Source organism: Scyliorhinus torazame, chromosome 11 (assembly GCF_047496885.1).
Source record: "Scyliorhinus torazame isolate Kashiwa2021f chromosome 11, sScyTor2.1, whole genome shotgun sequence".
Taxonomy (NCBI): Eukaryota; Metazoa; Chordata; class Chondrichthyes; order Carcharhiniformes; family Scyliorhinidae; genus Scyliorhinus; species Scyliorhinus torazame.
In genome coordinates this window covers 21,224,813-21,246,992 of record NC_092717.1, presented here as the reverse complement: position 1 = coordinate 21,246,992, position 22,180 = coordinate 21,224,813, and the positions used below count along the sequence as shown (strand labels likewise).

At 50.9% G+C, this 22,180-nt stretch overlaps 1 protein-coding gene across 1 annotated transcript in view; it reads left to right on the top strand.

Annotated features, from left to right (window-relative positions):
• LOC140385165 (uncharacterized) overlaps positions 1-22,180 on the top strand; it is a 126,017-nt gene that overhangs the window by 72,296 nt on the left and 31,541 nt on the right. Inside the window, exon 15 of the mRNA XM_072467028.1 lies at positions 11,517-11,684. Coding sequence (XP_072323129.1) covers positions 11,517-11,684 — 168 coding nt within the window. The remainder of the gene's footprint in view (positions 1-11,516; positions 11,685-22,180) is intronic.

The following is a 22,180-nucleotide window of genomic DNA, read 5'->3' as shown; positions in this document are numbered from 1 at the left end:
GACCATGACATCAACCTCACTAAATTCCTCCAAACTGCCAAACGCCTCAATCTCACATACAACGAGGCAAAATGTGTTTTCGGCACCACCCGCCTCGCCATACTCGGCTACGTGGTGGAGAACGGTGTCCTCGGCCCCGATCCCGACCGTCTGCGCCCCTTCTCGAACTCCCCATTCCCACCTGCCCCAAAGAACTGAGGCGATGCCTTGGGTTCTTTGCCTACTATGCCCAGTGAGTGCCCGAGTACGCTGACAAGGCCCGACCCCTCCTCCGTTCCCTCTCATTCCCCCTCCCGCCCGAGGCCTGCCAGGCCTTCCACCTCCTAAAAACCGCTATCGCCAAAGCCGCCATGCATGCGGTAGACGAGTCTGCACCATTCCAAGTCGAGAGCGATGCCTCCGACTTTGCCCTGGGCCACCCTCAACCAGGCGGGCAGGCCCATCGCCTTCTTTTCCCGCACACTCCAAGGCCCCGAGATCCGCCACTCCTCTGTTGAGAAGGAGGCACAGGCCATAGTGGAAGCCGTCCGGCACTGGAGGCACTACCTGGCCGGAAAACCATTTACCCTCGTTACTGACCAATGATCAGTTGCGTTCATGTTCGACAAAAAACAACGAGGTAAAATCAAAAATGATAAGATATTACGGTGGAGGATCGAACTCTCCACCTACAATTATAATATCTTATACCGGCCAGGTAAGCTCAATGATCCTCCTGATGCCCTGTCCCGTAGTACTTGTGCCAACGCACAGGATGACCAACTGCGGACACTACATAATGACCTCTGTCACCCGGGCGTCAGGCGGTTCTACCACTACATCAAGGGCCACAACCTGCCCTTCTCAGTCGAGGAGGTCAAGGCCGTGACTAGGAACTGCCAAGTCTGTGCGGAGTGCAAGCCGCAATTCTACAAGCCAGACAAGGCGCACCTAATCAAGGCTACCCGCCCCTTTGAACGTCTCAGCATTGACTTCAAAGGGCCCCTCCCCACCCACAACCGCAACACGTACTTCCTCAATGTCATCGAAGAGTACTCGCGGTTCCCATTCGCCATTCCTTGCCCCGACACGACCTCCGCCACCGTCATCAAAGCGTTGCACGACCTCTTCATGCTCTTCGGTTATCCCAATTACATTCACAGTGACCGGGGCTCCTCCTTCATGAGTGAGGAGCTGCGTCGGTACCTGCTCGCCAGGGGCGTTGCCTCGAGCAGGACGACCAGTTACAACCCCCGGGGGAACGGACAGGTGGAGAGGGAGAACGCGACAGTTTGGAAGGCCGTGCTGCTAGCCCTCAAGTCCAAAGGCCTACCAGTCTCCTGTTGGCAGGAGGTCCTCCCTGCCGCACTCCACTCCATCCGGTCCCTGTTGTGTACTGCAACGAATGCTACCCCTCATGAGCGGATGTTTCTCTTCTCCAGGAGATCGGCATCCGTGACATCGCTTCCGTCCTGGCTCCTGTCCCCGGGAGACGTCCTGCTCCGCAAGCACGTGCGGACCTCTAAGGCGGAGCCCCTGGTGGAGAGAGTCCGTCTCCTCCACGCCAACCCACAGTACGCGTACATAGCGTACCCCGACGGGCGTGAGGAGACCGTCTCCATCAAGGACCTGGCCCCCTCTGGGGCCCCTGCCGCCCCCGCCCCGCAACCTCCACCCCACTCCCTATCTGCTCCCGTCGATCCCTCGGCCTGTTACTACTCCGTGCCAGCCGCTGTCATCCCGCAGTTTCGCCTCGAGCCAGCCGAAGCGGTGGGAGACGTCATGCCGCCTTGCGACCCAGCACCACCGACCGCACAGATACCGCCGGACACTACCTCAGCGCCGCAGCTCCGACGTTCAAAGAGATCGACCAAACCCATCGTTCGTCTCGACCTCTGACGACACGGAACCTCCTGATGGACACTGTTCGTTACTCCCTGTTTGTTCACTGTGTTGCTACTCCATATTTTCACCCCGGACTTCCTTCTAAACAAGGGGTGAATGTGGTGATACACCACTGTACTTCCCTAGCATTGTACATAGTTATATAATAGTTGTGTGTAACGTGGCCCTGTAATCCTGTGTATTGTACTGTAGCTCTGTAGAGGTTCGGTCACCTATATGTAACCTGACCTGGCCACGGAGAGCTCCGCCTTGGCAACTCCCCCGGGAGTTAAGTATAAGACCCAGATTCTGAGACCAGACCCCTTTGTCTGGGGTTGTCTGTGTCGGGTAAGCTTCCTATGTAGTGTATTAAAGCCTTGGTTAAAGTCTCACATGTCTTTGTGGTTCTTGACGCTTAGTGCATCAGTGGGATACCATGCCTGGAGAACGTCTCCTTACAGGCCTTGATGACGGTCCGCGATGTGAGGTCTGAGAGCTTCACGACTTCAGGGTAGTTGGAGAAATAGTCAATAATCAACATGTAGTTCACACGAAAAGAGGTCGATGCCAACCTTGGACCACAGGGAGGTCTCGATTTCATGCTGCTGGAGCGTCTCCTTGCTCTGTGCTGGCGGGAAGCGTTGATAGGTCGCACAGTTGAGGACCATGTTCGAGATGTCCTGGCTATTACCGGGCCAGTAGACAGCCTGCCTGGCTCTGCGTCTGCATTTCTCTACGCCCAGGTGTCCCTCATGGATTTGGCGGAGCACCAAGCTCTGGAGACTGAGTGGAATGACTATCCGGTCCAGCTTGAGGAGGATACCATCAATCACCATCAGGTTATCCTTCACATTGTAAAATTGAGGGCACTGCCCTTTCTGCCAGCCATTAGCGAGGTGGTGCATGACATGCTGCAAGAGGGGGTCTTCGGCTGTCTCCTCGCGGATACGAACCACCTTCTCATCAGACGCCGGGAGGGTGCTTGCACACAGCTGCACCTGTGATTCAATCTGCCGGATGATTTCCAGCGGTTCTCTAGGCAATGTGATGGAGCGGGACAATGCATCAGCGATGATGAGCTCCTTGCCAGGCGTGTACACTAAGTCAAAGTCATACCTTCTGAGTTTGAGGAGGATGCGCTGCAATCGAAGCGTCATGTCGTTCAGGTCCTTGTGGATAATGTGGACCAGAGGCCTATGATCTGTCTCGACAGTGAATGTCGGCAGACCGTAGACATAGTCGTGAAACTTGAGAATGCCAGTGAGAAGACCCAGGCATTCCTTTTCTTGCGCATACCTTGTTTCGGTGGGCGTCATGGCCCTCGATGCGTCGACTACTGGTGCCCAGGGTGAAGTGTCATCGCGTTGAAGCAGCACCGCACCGATGCCATCCTGGCTCGCATCTGTCGTGATCTTCGTCTCCCTGTCTGGGTCGAAAAATGCCAAGACGGGTGCAGTGGTGAGCTTGGCTTTCAGCTCCAGCCACTCTGTCTAATGTGCTGCCTTCCACTCAAAGGCAGTGGACTTTTTCACCAGGTTTCATAGGGCCGTGGTGTGTGAGACTATGTTTGGGATGAACTTGCCCAGAAAATTGACCATGCCCAGGAAGCGCAGCACCGCCTTCTTGTCTTCAAGGACCTTCATGGCTTCGATGGCCTTGACCTTGTCTGTGTCCGGGCGCAAGCCCTGCTGAGAGATCTGGTCACCGAGGAACTTGACTGTCGACATGCCAAAGCAACATTTGGACCTGTTCAGCTTCAGGCCATTGGCATGGACACGGCGGAATACCTGCTGGAGATGGGAAACATTCTCCTCAGGGGTCATGGACCATATGATGATATCGTCCACATACACACGAACCACTTCAGTGTCCTCCATCATCTGCTCCATGGTGCGATGGAAGATCTCCGATGCCGAGACAATGCCAAACGGCATGCGATGAAAGCAGTATCTGCCAAACGGCGTGTTGAAGGTGCAGAGCCTTCTGCTGGACTCATCCAGTTGGATTTGCCAAAATCCATGTGACGCATCTAACTCGGTGAAAAAAAACATGCGTGTGCCATCTCACTGGTGAGTTCCTTGCGCTTCGGGATGGGGTAGTGTTTACGCATTATATTCTTATTGAGATCCTTGGGATCAAGGCAGATGCGCAGGGCTCCCGAAGGTTTTCTAACACATACCATCGAGCTGACCCAGTCAGTCGGTTCGGTTACCTTGGAACTGATGCCCTGTTGCTGAAGATCCTTGAGCGTTGCCTTCAGGCACTCCCTCAGCGGAGCCAGGTCCCGGCCTGGTGCGTGGACCATTGGCTTGGCATCAGGTCGAAGCAGAACCTTGTATCGATATGGCAGCGTGCCCATCCCGTCGAACACATCCGGATACTGAGCGAGGATGTCGTCAATGACGGCCTGAAGATCCACATTGGAGGATGTCGTTGTGTAAAACCGCTGCACGAGGTTCAGCTGCTTGCAGGTATGCGCGCTATTTAGGAATGCCCTGTCTGGCTTGACAATTTCAAAACGTAACCGTACAGGGTGCTCTGGTTGGAGACGAGTAGATGGCAGGATCCCAGTGCCGTGGTGGCATTTCCGCTGTAGTCCAGGAGCCTGCAGGCTGCTGGAAGGACCTTGGGGGGCTTCTTGATGCTTTTGAAATCTGCCTGTGAGAGGAGGTTGGCAGAAGCACCTGTGTCCAGCTTAAACTGGATGGAGCAGTGGTTGACCTGCATCACTGCATGCCATTCGTACGTAGAATCCACTGCGAGGATGGATTGAATTTGTGATGAGTTGGATGTGGTATTTTCACATTTGGTAATGATGCCCACACAGTAGGCGGAGTCCAGGCAATCTTCCTCTGGATCCGTTGTGCTGCCAGGATCAGAATCCTGTAATCGTTGTTGCACACTCTGAACGCGCCGTCGTCGGAATTGGGAGCGCTGGCCCCTGACTAGTAGTGTAGACCTGCACAAGGCTGCATAGTGTCCAGGCTTTCCGCAATTTAAACATCGCCTGCCTCTTGCAGGGCAGTGTTTCTTTAAGTGGGCGTTGCCGCAGTTCGCACGTCATGACGTCGGCGTCCTGACGCTCTGCGCGTCGTCGCACATGTGCAGTGTGGGTGTCGGCCGCTTCGTTATCCCGTTCGCATCGCGCACGCGTGGGGCCCCGGGAAAAGCGCGCAAAATGGCCGCTTTCATCAATGCTGAGGTGCTGCATCCGGGAGGTGGCCTGCACACTCTCTGCCTCGTGGGAGGCAAGTTTCTCATTTTCAGCCGATTTGTACTGGGCATAGCGATTTTTGGCGTGCTCATGCACTGTGCATGTTTCAATCGTGACTGGCAGGGTCATATGCTTGATTTTCAGTAGCTGCTCTCTGAGGATCAGAATGAACTCCAAAAACGATTTGGTCTCTGATCATGGAGTCAGCAATATCACCAAAGTTGCAGGACAGCGCTAGTAGGCGGAGGTTAGTTAAGAAGGAGTTGAAAGATTCATCTTTACCTTGTAGACCCTGTGTGAATATGTAGCACTCGAAGATTTCATTGGTGTCCACTTCACAGTGACTGTCAAACTTGTCCAGGATGGTCTGAAACTTTGTCTTGTCCTGGCCTTCGGTGAAGTGAAAAGAGTTGAAGAGTTTGATGGCTTGATCACCCGCTATTGAGAGGAGAAGCGCGATATTCCTTGCATCAAGACGCACCCACGAGGTCTGAAGCTTCGATGTACAGCAGAAACTTTTGCTTGAATGTCCGCCAGTTGGCACTGAGATTGCCGGAGGTCCTGAGCTGGTGAGGAGCCTGAATCTTCTCCATGGTGCCGGGATACATTCGCTGGTCGTCACGGAATGGACTGAGGTAAACCACCTAGATTAAGCAGTCTCCTGGTAGCATGATGTGTTATGTACTCTGGGATAATACAGGCTGCAACTGGATGCAGCTTTAAACAAAAAATACTCCAGACCTTGAAGTTAGTTCAATCTGATTTATTGAACCAGTAGCACAGCTAGCACAGTTCTCTATGAGTTCGACTCTCTGCTAACCTAAGTGTGGTTACTCTGTCTGACTGAATCAGACTAGCTCTTAGCCACGTGCTGGAGGTGTGATACTGTACATACACCCTGACTCACTCTGTAGATGTTCATCAGTGGAAAGAGGCGGAGTGTGAGTGCCTCGTGCCTTTTATAGCGAGATACCACCCCTGCGTGTCCTGCCTGCTCATTGGTCATGTCCTGTTCTCTGTGTTCTTAGCTGCTTATCTGTGCCTGCCTGTAAATCATTATCTGCATGTTTGCATATTATGACAAGTTAGCTTATCATTTGTCACAGAGAAATTGCTGGAATCTATTAATAAAGTGGGTACTTCGAAAATAGGTTATCTTGTTGAAACATTTAAGGTCCTGAGGGGCCTTGACAGGGTGGATGCTGAAAGAGATGTTTCCCCTTATTGGAGAGAGTAGAGCTAGGGGGCACAGCAGACTTCTTATGTCTTCCTCCCAACTTGTGTCATTAGCAAATTTAGCAATCATACATTCAGTTCCATCATCCAAGTAATTGATATAAGTTATAAAAAGTTAAAGAGCCAGCACTGATCCATGTAGCACTTCATGCATCATATCTTGCTAATCAAAACATGGCCCATTTATGCCTACTCCTTTTTTACTGTTAGCTAGCCAATCCTCCATCCATGCTAATATGATACCCCCTACACAATGAGCTCTCATTTTGTGTAGTAACCTTTTATGTAGCAGCTTATTAAATGGCTTCGGCAAATGTAAGTACAGCCCAGCCACAGGTTCCCCTTTATCCACGTGGGGTATTACTTCCTCAAAGAACTCCAATAAATTAACTGAACGTGATTTCCCTTTTGCAAAACCATGCTGACTCTACCTGACTGCATTGATTTTCAAAGGGCCCCATTATTTCCTCTTTAAAAATAGATTCCAGCAAATTCAGGATAACTGGCCTGTAGTTTCCTGTTTTCTGCCTCCCTCCTTTCATGCATAGACTCATGCTGTCAGCTGCAGTGAATTGTGCTATTCCTCTTGATTATACTGTACCCTACTTGCATTGCATTCCTATTAACTCCCTCTGCTTGAATGATTTCTGTACCATGGTGCCATGGTCAGTTTGCCCATCCATCTTGCAGTCACCACTTTCATCCATGAAGCTGCAAGCACTTCATACCAGTTGGACATTTTCAAAAGCTGAAGCCCCTTCCATTTTTCATTCTGGGTTCCTATACCTGCCTCAATCGGAGTCACATCCTTCTGTCCCTGATCACTGACCAAATCAGAAGTCCATGTACTAAAGGGTGTGACTGCCACGGTACAAAGTGTCCCGGTAGCTTTCCCACCTCCCTGATGCATCACAGTGTCTGCAGCTGACACTTACTCAAAGAACTCGCCAAGGCTCCGCTAGGCAGCATCTTCTAAACTCATGACCGCTCCCATCTAGAAGGTCAAGGACAGTAGATACATGGGAACCACCATCTGGAAATTCCTCTCCAAGCCACTCAATATCCTGACTTGGAAATGTATCAATGTTCCTTCACTGTCACTTGGTCAAAATAGTGGAACTCCCTCCCTAACATCCCTGTGGGTGTACTTATACATCATGGACTGCAACAGTTCAATAAAGCAGCCTCCAGCCACCTTATCAAGGGCAATTAGCCATGGGCAGAGAATGCTGGCCTAGCCAACGAAGCCCACATCCCTTGGATGAACAAAAAAATGGACTCTGAGCCAAACCTCCTCAAGATGCAGACATTTACTACAGATGCGTTCGCCCTGGATCACACTGGCGTCCAGGATCTTCCACATTCTGTAGTCGCAGCACATCTCCCTACCCTATCATATTTATTATGTTAATTCATTTATTTTTCAAATTTACAATTAATAAACACTTCCGCACCCGATAACCTTTACCAATGCTAGTAACCCTTGCTACAACTGATAAAATCTTGTAATTACTAATCAACTAAGTGAGTTTTGTAGGTAAATGAACTAAATATTCATAACCAATCACTTACCTGTTTTCCTGTGATGTCACACTTTGATTTCATTAATCTAGAGCCACAGACGTCGGGATTGGACTTTCTCCGGCTCCTCTTTTCACCCACTCTTTTCCGTGGGGGTAACTGCCTCCGGCTCCTTTTTTCACTCTCTCTTCTCCGTGGGGGTTACTGTCTCCGGCTCCTCTTTTCACCCACTCTTCTCCCTGGGGGTTACTGTCCCCGGCTCCTCTTTTCAGCCACTCTTCTAGGTTGCGGTTACTGTCTCCGGCTCCTCTTTTCATTCACTTGTCTAGGTGGGGATTACTGTCTCCGGCTCCTCTTTTCACTCACTCTTCTCCGTGGGGGTTACTGTCTCCGGCTCCTCTTTTCACCCACTCTTCTCCGTGGGGGTTACTGTCTCCGGCTCCTCTTTTCACACACTCTTCTCCGTGGGGGGTTACTGTCTCCGGCTCCTCTTTTCACCCACTCTTCTAGGGGGGGATTACTGTCTCCGGCTCCTCTTTTCATTCACTTGTCTAGGTGGGGATTACTGTCTCCGGCTCCTCTTTTCATTCACTTGTCTAGGTGGGGGTTACTGTCTCCGGCTCCTCTTTTCACACACTCTTCTCCGTGGGGGTTACTGTCTCCGGCTCCTCTTTTCACACACTCTTCTCCGTGGGGGGTTACTGTCTCCGGCTCCTCTTTTCACACACTCTTCTCCGTGAGGGGTTACTGTCTGCAGCTCCTCTTTTCACCCACTCGTCTCCATGGAGGTTACTGTCTCCGGCTCCTCTTTTCATTCACTTGTCTAGGTGGGGATTACTGTCCCCGGCTCCTCTTTTCACCCACTCTTCTCCGTGGGGGGTTACTGTCTCCGGCTCCTATTTTCACACATTCTTCTCCGTGGGGGTTACTGTCTCCGGCTCCTCCTTTCACCCACTCTTCTCCGTGGGGGGTTACTGTCCCCGGCTCCTCTTTTCACCCACTCTTCTCCGTTGGGGTTACTGTCTCCGGCTCCTCTTTTCACCCACTCTTCTCCGTGGGGGGTTACTGTCCCCAGCTCCTCTTTTCATTCACTTGTCTAGGTGGAGATTACTGTCCCCGGCTCCTCTTTTCATTCACTCTTCTCCGTGGGGGTTACTGCCTCCGGCTCCTCTTTTCACCCACTCTTCTCCGTGGGGGTTACTGTCTCCGGCTCCTCTTTTCACCCACTCTTCTCCGTGGGGGGTTACTGTCTCCGGCTCCTCTTTTCACCCACTCGTCTAGGTGGGGATTACTGTCTCCGGCTCCTCTTTTCATTCACTTGTCTAGGTGGGGGTTACTGTCTCCGGCTCCTCTTTTCACACACTCTTCTCCGTGGGGGTTACTGTCTCCGGGTCCTCTTTTCACACACTCTTCTCCGTGGGGGGTTACTGTCTCAGGCTCCTCTTTTCACCCACTCTTCTCCGTGGGGGTTACTGTCTCCGGCTCCTCTTTTCACACACTCTTCTCCGTGAGGTGTTACTGTCTCCAGCTCCTCTTTTCACCCACTCTTCTCCATGGAGGTTACTGTCTCCGGCTCCTCTTTTCACTCACTCTTCTCCGTGGGGGTTACTGCCTCCGGCTCCTCTTTTCACCCACTCTTCTCCCTGGGGGTTACTGTCCCCGGCTCCTCTTTTCACACACTCGTCTAGGTGGGGATTACTGTCTCCGCCTCCTCTTTTCACTCACTCTTCTGGGTGATGGGTACTATCCAGGTTTCTCTTTACCCAACATTGTAGGTGGTGGCCACAACCTCTGGGTCCTCTTTCTGTCTGCTTACCCACACATTGGTTGTTGCCTCCAAACTCTGTTTTCACCAACTCTTCGATTACTGGCTTTGGGTCCTCTTTTCACTTTCTCTTCTCGATGCCTTGATTGTTTATTTCATTGCTGCTTATGGGAGCTAGCTGTGCTCATGTTGGCTGCTGAGCTTTTTACAAAAAAAACAATGGGTGAAATTCTCCATTTGGGAGTTCTGCCAGAGCTGAACTGCACTTGACTTGCGCTCCCAATGAGGAAGCGATTCCCAATCCTTCCCTTGCAAATTTATGCATGGCAAGGACTGCAAGGGATTCCTGAAGTAATCCCACTATTGGGCCACGATTTTGACGTTCCACAGCTGGCCACCCCTCCCACCTGCATCACAATTCAGCCCCCCCGCCATGCACTTCAGCCCCCACTCCCAGATTTTCTGGAGCGCCCCTCCCCCAAGTACGGGGTGACCTGATCTGTGTCCCCCGCACAGAGATTATCTGAATAAAGGGACCGCCCTGAGACCTTCTGAATAAAGGGACCCCCCTGAGACTCCTCTAAATAAAGGGTCCTCCCCCACAGACCCCCAATAAGAGACCCCTATCAGGAAGCCCCCAAGAAGATAGCAGTCCAGACAAAGGCAGTGAAAAAGGTCACTGCTTTAACACTCACCTGTGCAATACACCTGCTGCCTTAGACACAGGAAACAGTGACACAATCTGTCACCTCCTGGAAAGAGAAAAACAATCATCTGTGTTTAACCCTCTCAAATCTTTGTCTGCAAGCCATTCATTCATTTCTCTTTGATACTGATTTTATGAGGCTGTGATCAACATGTTCTGGACTACCTCTTTGTTCTTAGTACTGTCATCTCACGTCAACCCATGACCCCACTTATCCCCATGGCCCTCAATAGCACAAATGCCAACCTAGTGCGAACTAATGGCAACCCATGGCCACCACCCTTTACCCTTACACCATCCATGCCAACTCACCCAGTCTCTACCATGGACAGACCTTGGGAGCCATGCTAAAATGAAAGGAATTAAAAGCTAAAAGTGTACAGTGCAGACTTCACTCTTAAAAAAACATTCTAATTCATAAAAACATTCTATACATTCAAATTCCTTCAAGTACTTAATCCCATATAATCAAAACATTACTTCAAATACTAATCCCATGTGAAAACACTTCAAAGACAGCTGATCTCTTTATAACCACTTGGACCTGTCAATCAAGCTGTGAATTTACAAGCTCTCTAGTGTGATAATGATTGGAAGTAGAAGCAGCCAAGCAACACTAATCCTATAATGATAACCCTCAGGCTTAGGTCAACAAGTGAAATTGCAAGCAGACACAGAGGGCTTTTACAATATTTTTACAGGGTTTTGGATTTAAACGACTTGACAACTTGACATTCCACTGGGCTTATCCAGTTTTTATGCACATTAATGTCTACTCTTAATAATCCCAAAGGGGCATCTTCCCCCTCCCAAAGGGCACCTTGCCTATCCAAATAACTCCGACACCTTTAGTCCCTTTTCTGAAATGTTTAAATCCACAAGCCATGTTTTGGTCATCTCAGTAATGGAAATTGCTTCCGTTTGACGGAAGCTGCACTTTTACATGAACAGCTGCCTCCATGGACCACAGATGTGAAAACTACAACCTACAACCTGACTCCATTCCCCCCCCCCCCACTGGAGAAAACGATGGGTGCCGGGTTCGGGGAAGGGATTTCCAGAATTGGAGCTCTGACGTGGAGCTCTTCCAGCTTTGTGAAAATTGAGGCCAAACTATTTTTGCTCACAGCACTGTTCGTTCACTAATGCTGAGCACCCTGGGGACTTGCCTGTACTTAAAATTTACGTAACTATTGTCATTATTATTCCAGGAATCTGTTTGATTGGATGGTTTACCTGCTCCTCTTTGCTCTGATTTCAACTCATGTGGCTGATCTGGCAATGGACAGTGAGTTTATTCATATTGCGCATATTCGACTATTTGCTGTGACCATCATATTCCTTTGGCTGCGACTCATGAAGCACGTCCGAGCTATCAGGTATGTAAGTCACTGATGTGTTCTTTTCCCTGAAATAAAGATGTCTATAGATTATGATACATTCCTTCCCTGTTCTGAACACTGTAATTCACGTTCCATGATGCATAAAGTAATCATGGAGAACATCCTCCAAGGACTACCAAGAGTAGCGATCTACTTGGATGACGTCCTGGTCACCGGAGCCACTGAAAAGGAGCACCTGAGCAATCTAGAGGAAGTCCTCTGCCGGTTTTCCAAGACAGGCATCTGCCCCAAGAGAGGAAAATGCATTTTCTACGCCAAAGATGTCACATATTTAGTCAACCGAGACGGCCTGCACTCAATGGAGGAGAAGGTGCGAGCAATCAACAAGCCCCCACACCAGAGAACGTGACCGAGCTGCTGTAATTCTTAGGACTCATGAATTATTACAGCAAGCTTATCCCTCACCTGGCAACCCTCTTTGCACCACTGCACACGGTACTGAAGAAACATCATGAATGGGCGTGGAGAGCGGCGCAAGAAGAAGCCTTCGCCAGGGTGAAGCCGTGACCGTCGTCATCAGGGTTGTTGACCCATTTTGACCCCACAAAGTCCCTTTTGGTCAATTGTGATGCTTCTCCATGCGGAATGTGGGTGGTGTTATCCCATCGTGTGGACAACGGACAGGAAAGACCGATAGTCTATGCTTCTCAGACTTTGGCCACTTTGGAGCGTGACTGTGCCCAGATTGAGAAAGAAGGGCTGGCTCTTGTCTTTACGGTGAAGAAATTTCACCAGTATATGTATAGGTGTCAGTTCACCATCATAACGTACCACAAGCCATTTCTCAGATTGTTTAAAGAGGAAAAGGCGATTCAGCCAATAGCATCTGCCCGAATGCGGCGATGGGCCCTATTGTTAACGGTGTACGAGTATGTGTTTGAGGATCACCTGAGCACGCAGATCGTAAATGCGGATGCTCAGAGCCGGCTACCATTGCCGACCCGACCCCCACCATCTCCACCAAGGGCTGATGAGGTCATATCAACCTTAAATATTATGGATACCTTGTTGATGCAAAGTAATGCCAAGTCATCTTACACGGGTGCCAGCCAGGGAAACCACCAATAAGCTGCAGGCTTTTGAGACCAAGCATCAAGAGCTCAGCATGGAGGACAGCATATTCCTGTGGGGAGCTCGTGTTGTGATCACAAGCCAGGGCAGACAGACCATACTCCAAAATCTACACAATGGACATCCGGGGGTGTCAAAGATGAAAATACTAGCCAGGAGCTATGTATGGTGGCCAGGCCTGGATGGCAAGATTGAACAACTGGCCCAGCAGTGCACCATGTGCCAGGAGCATCAGAAGATCCCACCAGTCGCACAACTCCACCCATGGGAATGGCTGGGCCAGCATTGGGCGCACCTACATGCAGATTTTGCCGTACCTTTCCGTGGCTCAATGTTCTATTTGATAATGGACACCCATTCCAAATGGCTAGATGTCCATTGAATGCTGTCCTCCACTTCAAGGGCCACCGTCAAGAAGCTACAACCTTCATTCCCGTTGCATTCCAGAGGTATTCATAGATTTCATAGAATTTACAGTGCAGAAGGAGGCCATTCGGCCCATCGAGTCTGCACCGGCCCTTGGAAAGAGCACCCTATCTAAACCCACACCTCCACCCATAACCCAGTAATCCCATCTAACCATTTTGGGGACACTAAGGGAAATTTAGCATGGTCAATCCACCTAAACTGCACATCTTTGGACTGCGGGAGGAAACCGGAGCACCGGAGGAAACCCACAGAGACACTGGTATACGTGCAGACTCCACACAGACAGTGATCCAAGCGGGGAATTGAACCGGGACCCTGCCGCTGTGAAGCAGCATTTCTAACCACCGTGTGACCGTGCCGCCCCCATTAGTCATGGACAAAGGTACTCCGTTCACTCGCGAGGAGTTTGCACACTTCATGAAGACTAACTGGGTGAAGCAAATCGAGACGGCCCCATACCACCCTTCCTCGAATGGTCTGGCTGAAGGACCAGTCCAGATTTACAAGAAGGGTATGAGGAAACATGCCGTGGGATCCGTGGAGGTGAGGCTTGGGCACCTTTTGTAAAGCTATCAGACCACACCACACGTTTCGACCGGAGTGGCACTGGCTGAACTGTTGATGGGCCGGAGACACCGAACCCGCCTTAGCCTAACGTTCCCCAATATTAGCGGAAAAGTAGAACAAAGACAAGACCTTGAGAGGCAGTACCGAGGCAGACAGACGCAGGGTAGAGGTTTCCAACAGGGGGATGCAGTATGTAACAAAACATCAGAGACAATGCCCAGTGGACTCTAGGAACTGTGGTGGAACAGACTGAACGGTACCTTACTCAATAATGACACCAGAACAGACAAAGCACCTAGATCACCTCTGGAGCAGGGAGCCAACATCAGGACAAACCTCACTGGAAGATTTGTCTCCCAGCCAGGCCGGCCCAGCACAGGGAAGTCTGGGGACATCAACCCCTAGGGTCCCCGATACTGAGTTGTATAAAGTAGAGGATTTAGGATCCGACATGGAGACTCCGACAACTGAGTTTCCGGACGATGGCCTGGCCAAGGAACGGTCGACGATGGTGCCTCCCAGACAATCAACACAAAAATGTGTTCCCCAACTCCATTTTTACCCCCACAGGGGATACAGGATAACATAGTTTCAAAAACAGGGGTGGGGGAGGGGAAGGTCTTGGAAATGTATAAAGAGCTTATGGAGTGGGAGGGAACCCAGATAGGGGAGGTAAAGCGCAAATGGGAAAATGAGCTGGGTAAGGAGCTAGAGGCAGATCTGTGGGAGGATGCTCTTGAGTAGAGTCAACACGTCTTCATCATGTGCCGGGCTCAGGCTGATTCAAGGTGGTTCACCGGGCACACATGACGGTGGCCCGGATGAGCAGGTTGTTTGGGGTAGAAGACAGGTGTGTGAGGTGGGCAGGAGGGCCTGCAAATCATGTCCACATGTTTTGGGCATGTCCGAAGCTTGGGAGATTCTGGCAGGGATTTGCCGATGTCACGTCCACGGTGCTGAAAACGAGGGTGCCGCCGAGTCCAGAGGGGGTGACTTTTGGAGTGTCGGAAGACCTGGGAGTCCAGGGGGCGAGAGAAGCTGATGTTTTGGCCTTTGCCTCCTTGGTAGCCCGGAGACGGATTCAGATTCTATCATCCTGGAGGGACTTGGAGCCCCGCAAAATCGGGGGTATGGGTTAGCGACATGGCTGGGTTTCTCAGGCTTGAGAAAATGAAGTTCGCCCTGAGAGGATCAATGTTAGGGTTCGTCCAGAGGTGGCAGCTGTTTATCGACTTCTTTGGGGAAAATTAAACTGTTAGCAGATACAATAAAGGGGGGTTAGGGAATGAGGGGGGGAGGGGGAGATAGTTTAATTTAGGCGGGATCACCATAAATGACTCAATAAAATGTTTTGTTTAAAAGAAAATGTGTTCCCCGACATGCTACACGCCCCCAACCCAGCCCCACAACAACCAGAGGCACAACCAAGAAGAAAACCTCCTCGACCCCCGACAACAGAGGGACCTACGCACTTTGGGGGGGGGGGGGCGTACTGAGTGATCGCCCCGTGCTGTGCATTGAGTACGAGCTCCCTCGCTAAGGGGCGGAGGCCCAACAGCAGGGCTCTTTAATTCCCCGAGATAAAAGCCGGCCCAGGAAGGAGCCGGAATCTCGGGGTGGTCCCGACTGGGATTTGGACTGTTGCTTAGTTGCTATATTTCCTAGCTGTGAGCAGGAAATAAACTACTTTTGACTCACCTTTTCGGAGCTCCTCATTGACGACAATATTTACCACCCTGTTTTTTTTTCACATTTACTGCTCTTTCACCCTCTTCTCCCCCTCACTAAAATGCGTATGAGCAATTGGATGAGAAGAACAGACTTATTGTGCAGTGACCCCTTTTGCAATTGTTGCAGTGTCTTCCACCCCATGAATGATTTAGAACTCTTGAAAATGATAGTGGGGCATCATCAGTGCCGATAAACCATCCCACAGCAAGCGTCACTGGCTTTAAATAAGGAGCAGAGACAATTCATCTGATGTCATGTATTGTTCCCAGCAACATGACTTGTCCCTGGTTTTCTCCAGCTGCTGCTATTGAGCCAAGAGGTAATAGATATGCAAAAACAATCCCAGGTGATGCGTCCTCCGATATTTTTCTTTCACTGAGAGAAAAGTACCTCCATGTGACAGCACATCTGATCCTGAAAATTTAAATTAGGCCAAATGCGTAAGTTTGGTTCAGTTACTTGAGTGCCAAAATCATTGCAAAGAACGAGGTCCAGCATTGTTTGTACAGGATCTCTGTCACACCAACTTCTGAATGAAGAAAGTGTGGGATGAAAAACTGACGAAAGGTTGTCGGCCTGAAAATTTAGCTCCGTTTCATATTTCCAGCATTTCCTGGTTTTATTTCCGAGCTCCAGCATCCCACCCACACACAAGAGCCAGTCTCCTGTGGCATTGTTTGTGATAAAATGGATGGCTGTGAATTTAATTTTTCCACTATTATTAATCACATATGCTTCTATAATGGTCAATAGACCACCAACGTTTGCACCACATTCTGTTGCAGTTGATTAGGGGCAGAAAATGCACTGGATGCCATATTGGCACGGGGCGGCTTATATAGATGCTTGCCTAAATCGGCACCAGACTCTTTAAATATGTAGTTTGAGGCCCTGTGCCTTTTGTAGGGACCTGAATGTGAAATCCTTGCAGGCAAGGGCAGGGCTTGAACTATATGTTCACCTTGTTCCATCAGACCTAACCAGTGATGGTCAAAGGGATTGCATGAGGCTGTTCACAAAAGCAAGGATGCTTCTTTCAGGTCCACAGAAAAACGCTATCCCTCTGCCCAAGCTCCCCCTCAGATTGCCTTCCACAATCCAGATCCAACCCAAAACACTGCAGATGCTAGAAATGTAAAACATAGTGTGCGATCCAATAGAAATGAAACAGAGTCTCGTTTTGGGCTTGTATAGCTCGGTGTTTCCTGAGATGCCGAGATCAACCGGGCTATTAAACGGGACTCTGCTTCATTTTCGGGCCTCAGCGAGGCACCACCTTGCCCGGAGCCCGACCACCCAGGTGTTGTGTTGGGCGCTCTGGATCCGTGGAACACATACAGGTCACCAACACTTGAAATAGTGCAACACTATTTTATTGAATCATTAACTGTTTAACATACTCTGACTGTGGGCTAACACGATACTAGCTTTAACTAAAGACCTTTACCTTGTCCTAACCAATCGATGCATTCAGCACATGGTGAATGTCTGTGCTGCAGGCTGTCCTACTATCTAGCTGCAGCTCGAATGAGCGGGAACTCTGATGCCCCCTGTCTTTATAGTGCGTGTGCTCTAACTGGTGATTGGCTGCGGTGTTGTGTGTGTTGATTGGTCCCACTGTGTGTCCATCAGTGTGTGTGTCTGCACCATGATATACTGGTGTATATTATGACATCCCCCTTTTATAAAAGAATGTACATGTGTGGCAATAAATAGTGTATGGTGAGAATGTCCCTGACTACGTGTGTGCGAAAGACATAGTTACAGGACAATGTACATGAGAACTAAGCTATTTACATGGGAAGGTGCCTGGTGCAGAGAAGCAGTATGCAACAAGAATAACAACATGAACACTATGTACAAACCATGTAAACGATCAACCCGAAGAGCTATTTACATGGGAAGGTGCCTGGTGCAGAGAAGCAGTATGCAACAAGAATAACGACATGAACACTATATACAAACCATGTAAACGATCAAACGGAAGAACTGAACAATTCAGAAAGTCTATAAGTTCACAAATTAAGTCTTTTGAGGCGGGCAACAAATTCTGGTTGACCGCCTCAAGGGTGGGTCGGGAGCCGCCGGCTGAGGAGCGGGCTGGACTGCGTCAGAGTGAGGAGGATGCAGAGAGACCGGGATCTCTGCATAGTCCATGGCAGGGTGAGGCGACAGTGGAGGATCATACAGCGAGCGTGGAACGAGACGAAGGGCGCGTCGATTGCGGCGCAGAATGGAGCCATCCGATAGACGAACCAGGAACGAGCGGGGGGCCACCTGCCGAAGGACAACGGCAGTTGTAGACCAGCCACCATCCGGAAGTTGGATGCGGACATTGTCATCTGGAGCCAGAGCAGGGAGATCAGCTGCACGGGAGTCATGAGCCGCCTTGTGCTGTGCACGAGACAGCTGCATCCGTCGAAGGACTGGAACGTGGTCGAGGTCTGGGACATGAATGGACGGCACCGTCGTCCTCAGGGTACGACCCATGAGCAATTGGGCTGGCGACAGGCCAGTGGACAGTGGGGCGGAGCGATAGACCAGCCAGGCGAGGTAGAAATCGGACCCAGCATCGGCAGCCTTGCAGAGGAGCCGTTTGACTATGTGGACACCCTTCTCCGCTTTGCCGTTGGATTGGGGGTACAGGGGACTGGATGTCACATGTGCAAAATTGTACCACCTGGCAAAGGTTGCACCATTCCTGGCTGGCGAAGCAGGGGCCATTGTCCGACATAATCGTGAGTGGGATGCCGTGTCGAGCAAAGGTGTCCTTACAGGCACACATGACTGCAGACGATGTGATATCGTGCAACCGTATCATCTCCGGGTAATTTGAAAAGTAGTCCACGATCAGGACATAGTCTCTACCCAGCGCATGGAACAGGTCGATGCCCACCTTGGTCCAAGGTGACGTGACCAACTCATGGGGCTGCAGGGTCTCACGTGGCTGGGCCGGCTGGAAGTGCTGACAAGTGGGTCAGTTGAGCATTGTGTTGGCTATGTCTTCATTAATGCCGGGCCAGTACACTGCCTCTCAGGCCCGAATGCGGCACTTTTCCACAGCAAGGTGGCCCGCGTGTAGCTGTTTCAGGACGAGCTGGCACTTGCTATGCGGGATGACAATGCGGTCCAGTTTCAGAAGAACCCCGTCTAGTACCGCCAGATCATCTCTGACATTATAAAACTGAGGGCATTGGCCCTTGAGCCACCCTTCTGTTAGGTGGCGCATGACACGCTGTAGCAAAGGGTCAGCCGCCGTCTCGCGCAAATATGGATGAGGCGTTCATCCGTGGCAGGTAGATTGGAGGCCACGAAGGCCACATGAGCGTCAACCTGGCAGACGAATCCCGCGGGTCACATGGAGTGTTGACTGCCCTGGAGAGAGCGTCAGCAATGATGAGGTTTTTGCCTGGGGTGTATACCAGCTGGAAGTCATGTCGCTGGAGCTTGAGAAGAATACGCTGGAGGCGAGGCGTTGTGTCATTCAAGTCTTTCTGTATTATATTGACCAGCGGGCGATGGTCGGTCTCGACGGTGAATTGAGGAAGTCCGTACACATAATTGTGAAATTTAACCACACCGGTCAGAAGGCCCAGGCACTCCTTTTCTATCTGCGCGTAGCGCTGTTCCATGGGGGTCATGGCACGTGACGCATATGCAACAGGGGCCCATGATGAGGCCTCATCGTGTTGCAGGAGCACTGCCCCAATGCCTGATTGGCTGACATTGGTCGAAATTTTGGTCTCTTTTGCTGGATCAAAGAAAGCTAAGACCGGGGCCGTGGTGAGTTTGGTTTTGAGTTCTCTCCATTCGCGCTCGTGGGCAGGGAGCCATTGGGAGTCTGTCGTCTTCCTGACCAGGTTCCTGAGAGCCGTGGTATGAGAGGCGAGGTTAGGGATGAACTTCCCTAAAAAATTGACCATGCCCAGAAACCGGAGGACTGCCTTTTGTCCTCTTGTGTTTTCATAGCTGTGATAGCAGCTACCTTGTCCGCATCCGGCTGCACACCCAACTGGGAGATGTGGTCCCCCAGGAACTTGAGTTCCGTCTGACCAAAAGAGCATTTGGCCCTGTCGTAGGCCCTGCCAACGTATGCGTTTGAATACGCGCTGGAGGCGACTGACATGCTCCTGCGGGGTGGTGGACCAAATGATTATGTCATCGACATAGACGCGAACACTTTCAATGCCTTCCATCATTTGTTCCATAATCCTATGGAACACCTCTGAAGCAGATATGATCCCAAACGGCATCCTGTTGTAACAATATCTGCTAAAGTGGGTATTGAATGTTCCCAGTTTCCTGCTGGATTTGTCGAGCTGGATTTGCCAGAATCCTTTTGAGGCGTCTAGTTTGGTGAAGAGCCATCTCGCATGTGATCTCTTCGCGCTTGGGAATTGGATAATGCTCCCTCATGATATTGCGATTTAGATCCTTGGGATCAATGCAAATTCTCAATTCGCCGGAAGGCTTTTTCACACATACCATGGAACTGACCCAGTCGGTTGATTCCGTGACTCTGGAAATCACTCCTTGATCCTGGAGATCCTGCAGCTGCTGCTTGAGGCGGTCCTTAAGGGGTGCTGGGACCCTGCGAGGTGCGTGCACCACAGGTGTGGCATTCTGTTTCAATAAGATCTTGTAGGTATATGGGAGCGTGCCCATGCCTTCGAAGACATTGTGGTGCTGGTTGATGATGGCGTCGAGTTGCGCCCTGAAGTCAGTGTCCTGAAAGGCAGACGTGTCATCAGGAGCGAGAGAGTGAACTCTCTGAACTAGGTTCAACAGCTTGCATGCCCGCGCGCCAAGCAGGGAGGCTTTCGATGAGCCCACGATTTCAAAAGGAAGGATGGCTTTGCGTGACCTGTGCGTCACTTCAAGTTGGCACGAGCCGCTGGCATCAATGGCATTGCCATTGTAATCCAATAGCTGGCAGGTTGATGGAAGGATGGCTGGTTTGGCACAAAGGCTTTGGCAGTCAGACCGCGCAATGAGATTGGCAGAGGCACCAGTGTTCAGGCGGAATCGTATTTGGGACCGGTTGACCGCCAGGGTGGCACACCACTCATCGTCTGGATCGATGCTGTATACCGATAGCAGCTGGTGTCTTTGCTTCGGGGACACCCTGTTTTTTGTCACGATACCGACTCGAAAAGGCGCCTTCGGGTCCTTGGTGTCACTGCTGTGTGGGAGGTCCGCATCGGACTCGGTGACCATGGGTTGAATTGCCTGGACATTCCTGCGAGGCTGGCTGAAGCGATATGAATTGGCAGGCTGAGCTGCTTGGCAGAAGGCAGCATAGTGGCCAAGTCTGCCACATTTTAGGCATTGTCGAGATTTGGCAGGACATTGCCGTTTTAAATGGACGGTGCCACAGTTGACGCACGTCGCAGCGTCAGCACGTTCGCTGCACCACCGCGCATGCACGGTGCGGTCGTGCGTGGTGCGCGCCTGCGCATTACGTTCTTCGACGTCGCCATCCCCTCATTTGGTGCGCACAAGCGCGGGAGTCCGCGAAAAGCGCGCAAAATGGCCGCCCTCATCCAGGCTGAGGCCCTGGAGTTGCTCAATTGCTTGGACCCGTTCCGCCTCGTGGGGACCTTGCCGTGCCGTTTCAGCTGCTTGGATGTGGGAGACACAGGTCTCAATGGCGGTCGCTAGGGTGAGCTGCTTTACTTTGAGGAGCTGCTGTCATAGGGGATCCGACTGAACACCGAAAACGATCTGGTCGCGTATCGTGGAGTCGGAGGTGGGCCCGTAGCTGCAAGACTGCACAAGGATGCGAAGGGTTCATCCTTACCCTGCAAACGCTGTTGGAACACGTAGCGCTCAAAACTTTCATTCACCTCTACTCTGCAGTGAGTGTCAAACTTGAGGAGGACCGTCTTGAACTTTGTTTTATCTTCATCATCCACAAAGGTGAGAGAATTGAAAATGTGGATGGCATGGTCCCCGGCCGTGGAAAGGAGGAGAGCAATCTTCCTGGTGTCCGAGGCGTCCTCCCTGTCTGTAGCCTCAAGGAAGAGCTGGACGTGCTGTTTGAATATCTTCCAGTTGGCCCCAAGGTTGCCGGCGATGCGGAGCGGCGGCGGTGGGCAGATGTTGTCCATGTTGCAGGATGACGGAATGCTGGCGGAAGGCAGATCACTTGCAGGTAGGTCAAAGAAGTGCTAATATCCCTCAACTCCTGGTATCATGTTGTGTTGGGCGCTCTGGATCCGTGGAACACATACAGGTCACCAACACTTGAAATAGTGCAACACTATTTTATTGAATCATTAACTGTTTAACATACTCTGACTGTGGGCTAACACGATACTAGCTTTAACTAAAGACCTTTACCTTGTCCTAACCAATCGATGCACTCAGCACATGGTGAATGTCTGTGCTGCAGGCTGTCCTACTATCTAGCTGCAGCTCGAATGAGCGGGAACTCTGATGCCCCCTGTCTTTATAGTGCGTGTGCTCTAACTGGTGATTGGCTGCAATGTTGTGTGTGTTGATTGGTCCCACTGTGTGTCCATCAGTGTGTGTCTGCACCATGATATACTGGTGTATATTATGACACCAGGGGTTCCCGATCACCTGGGCGAGCCCCCACAAACGCTGGTACGCCTGGTCCACGTTTGTGGAAACCAGTGCTAAACGGCACCCTCTCCGGTTCTCCGATGCGA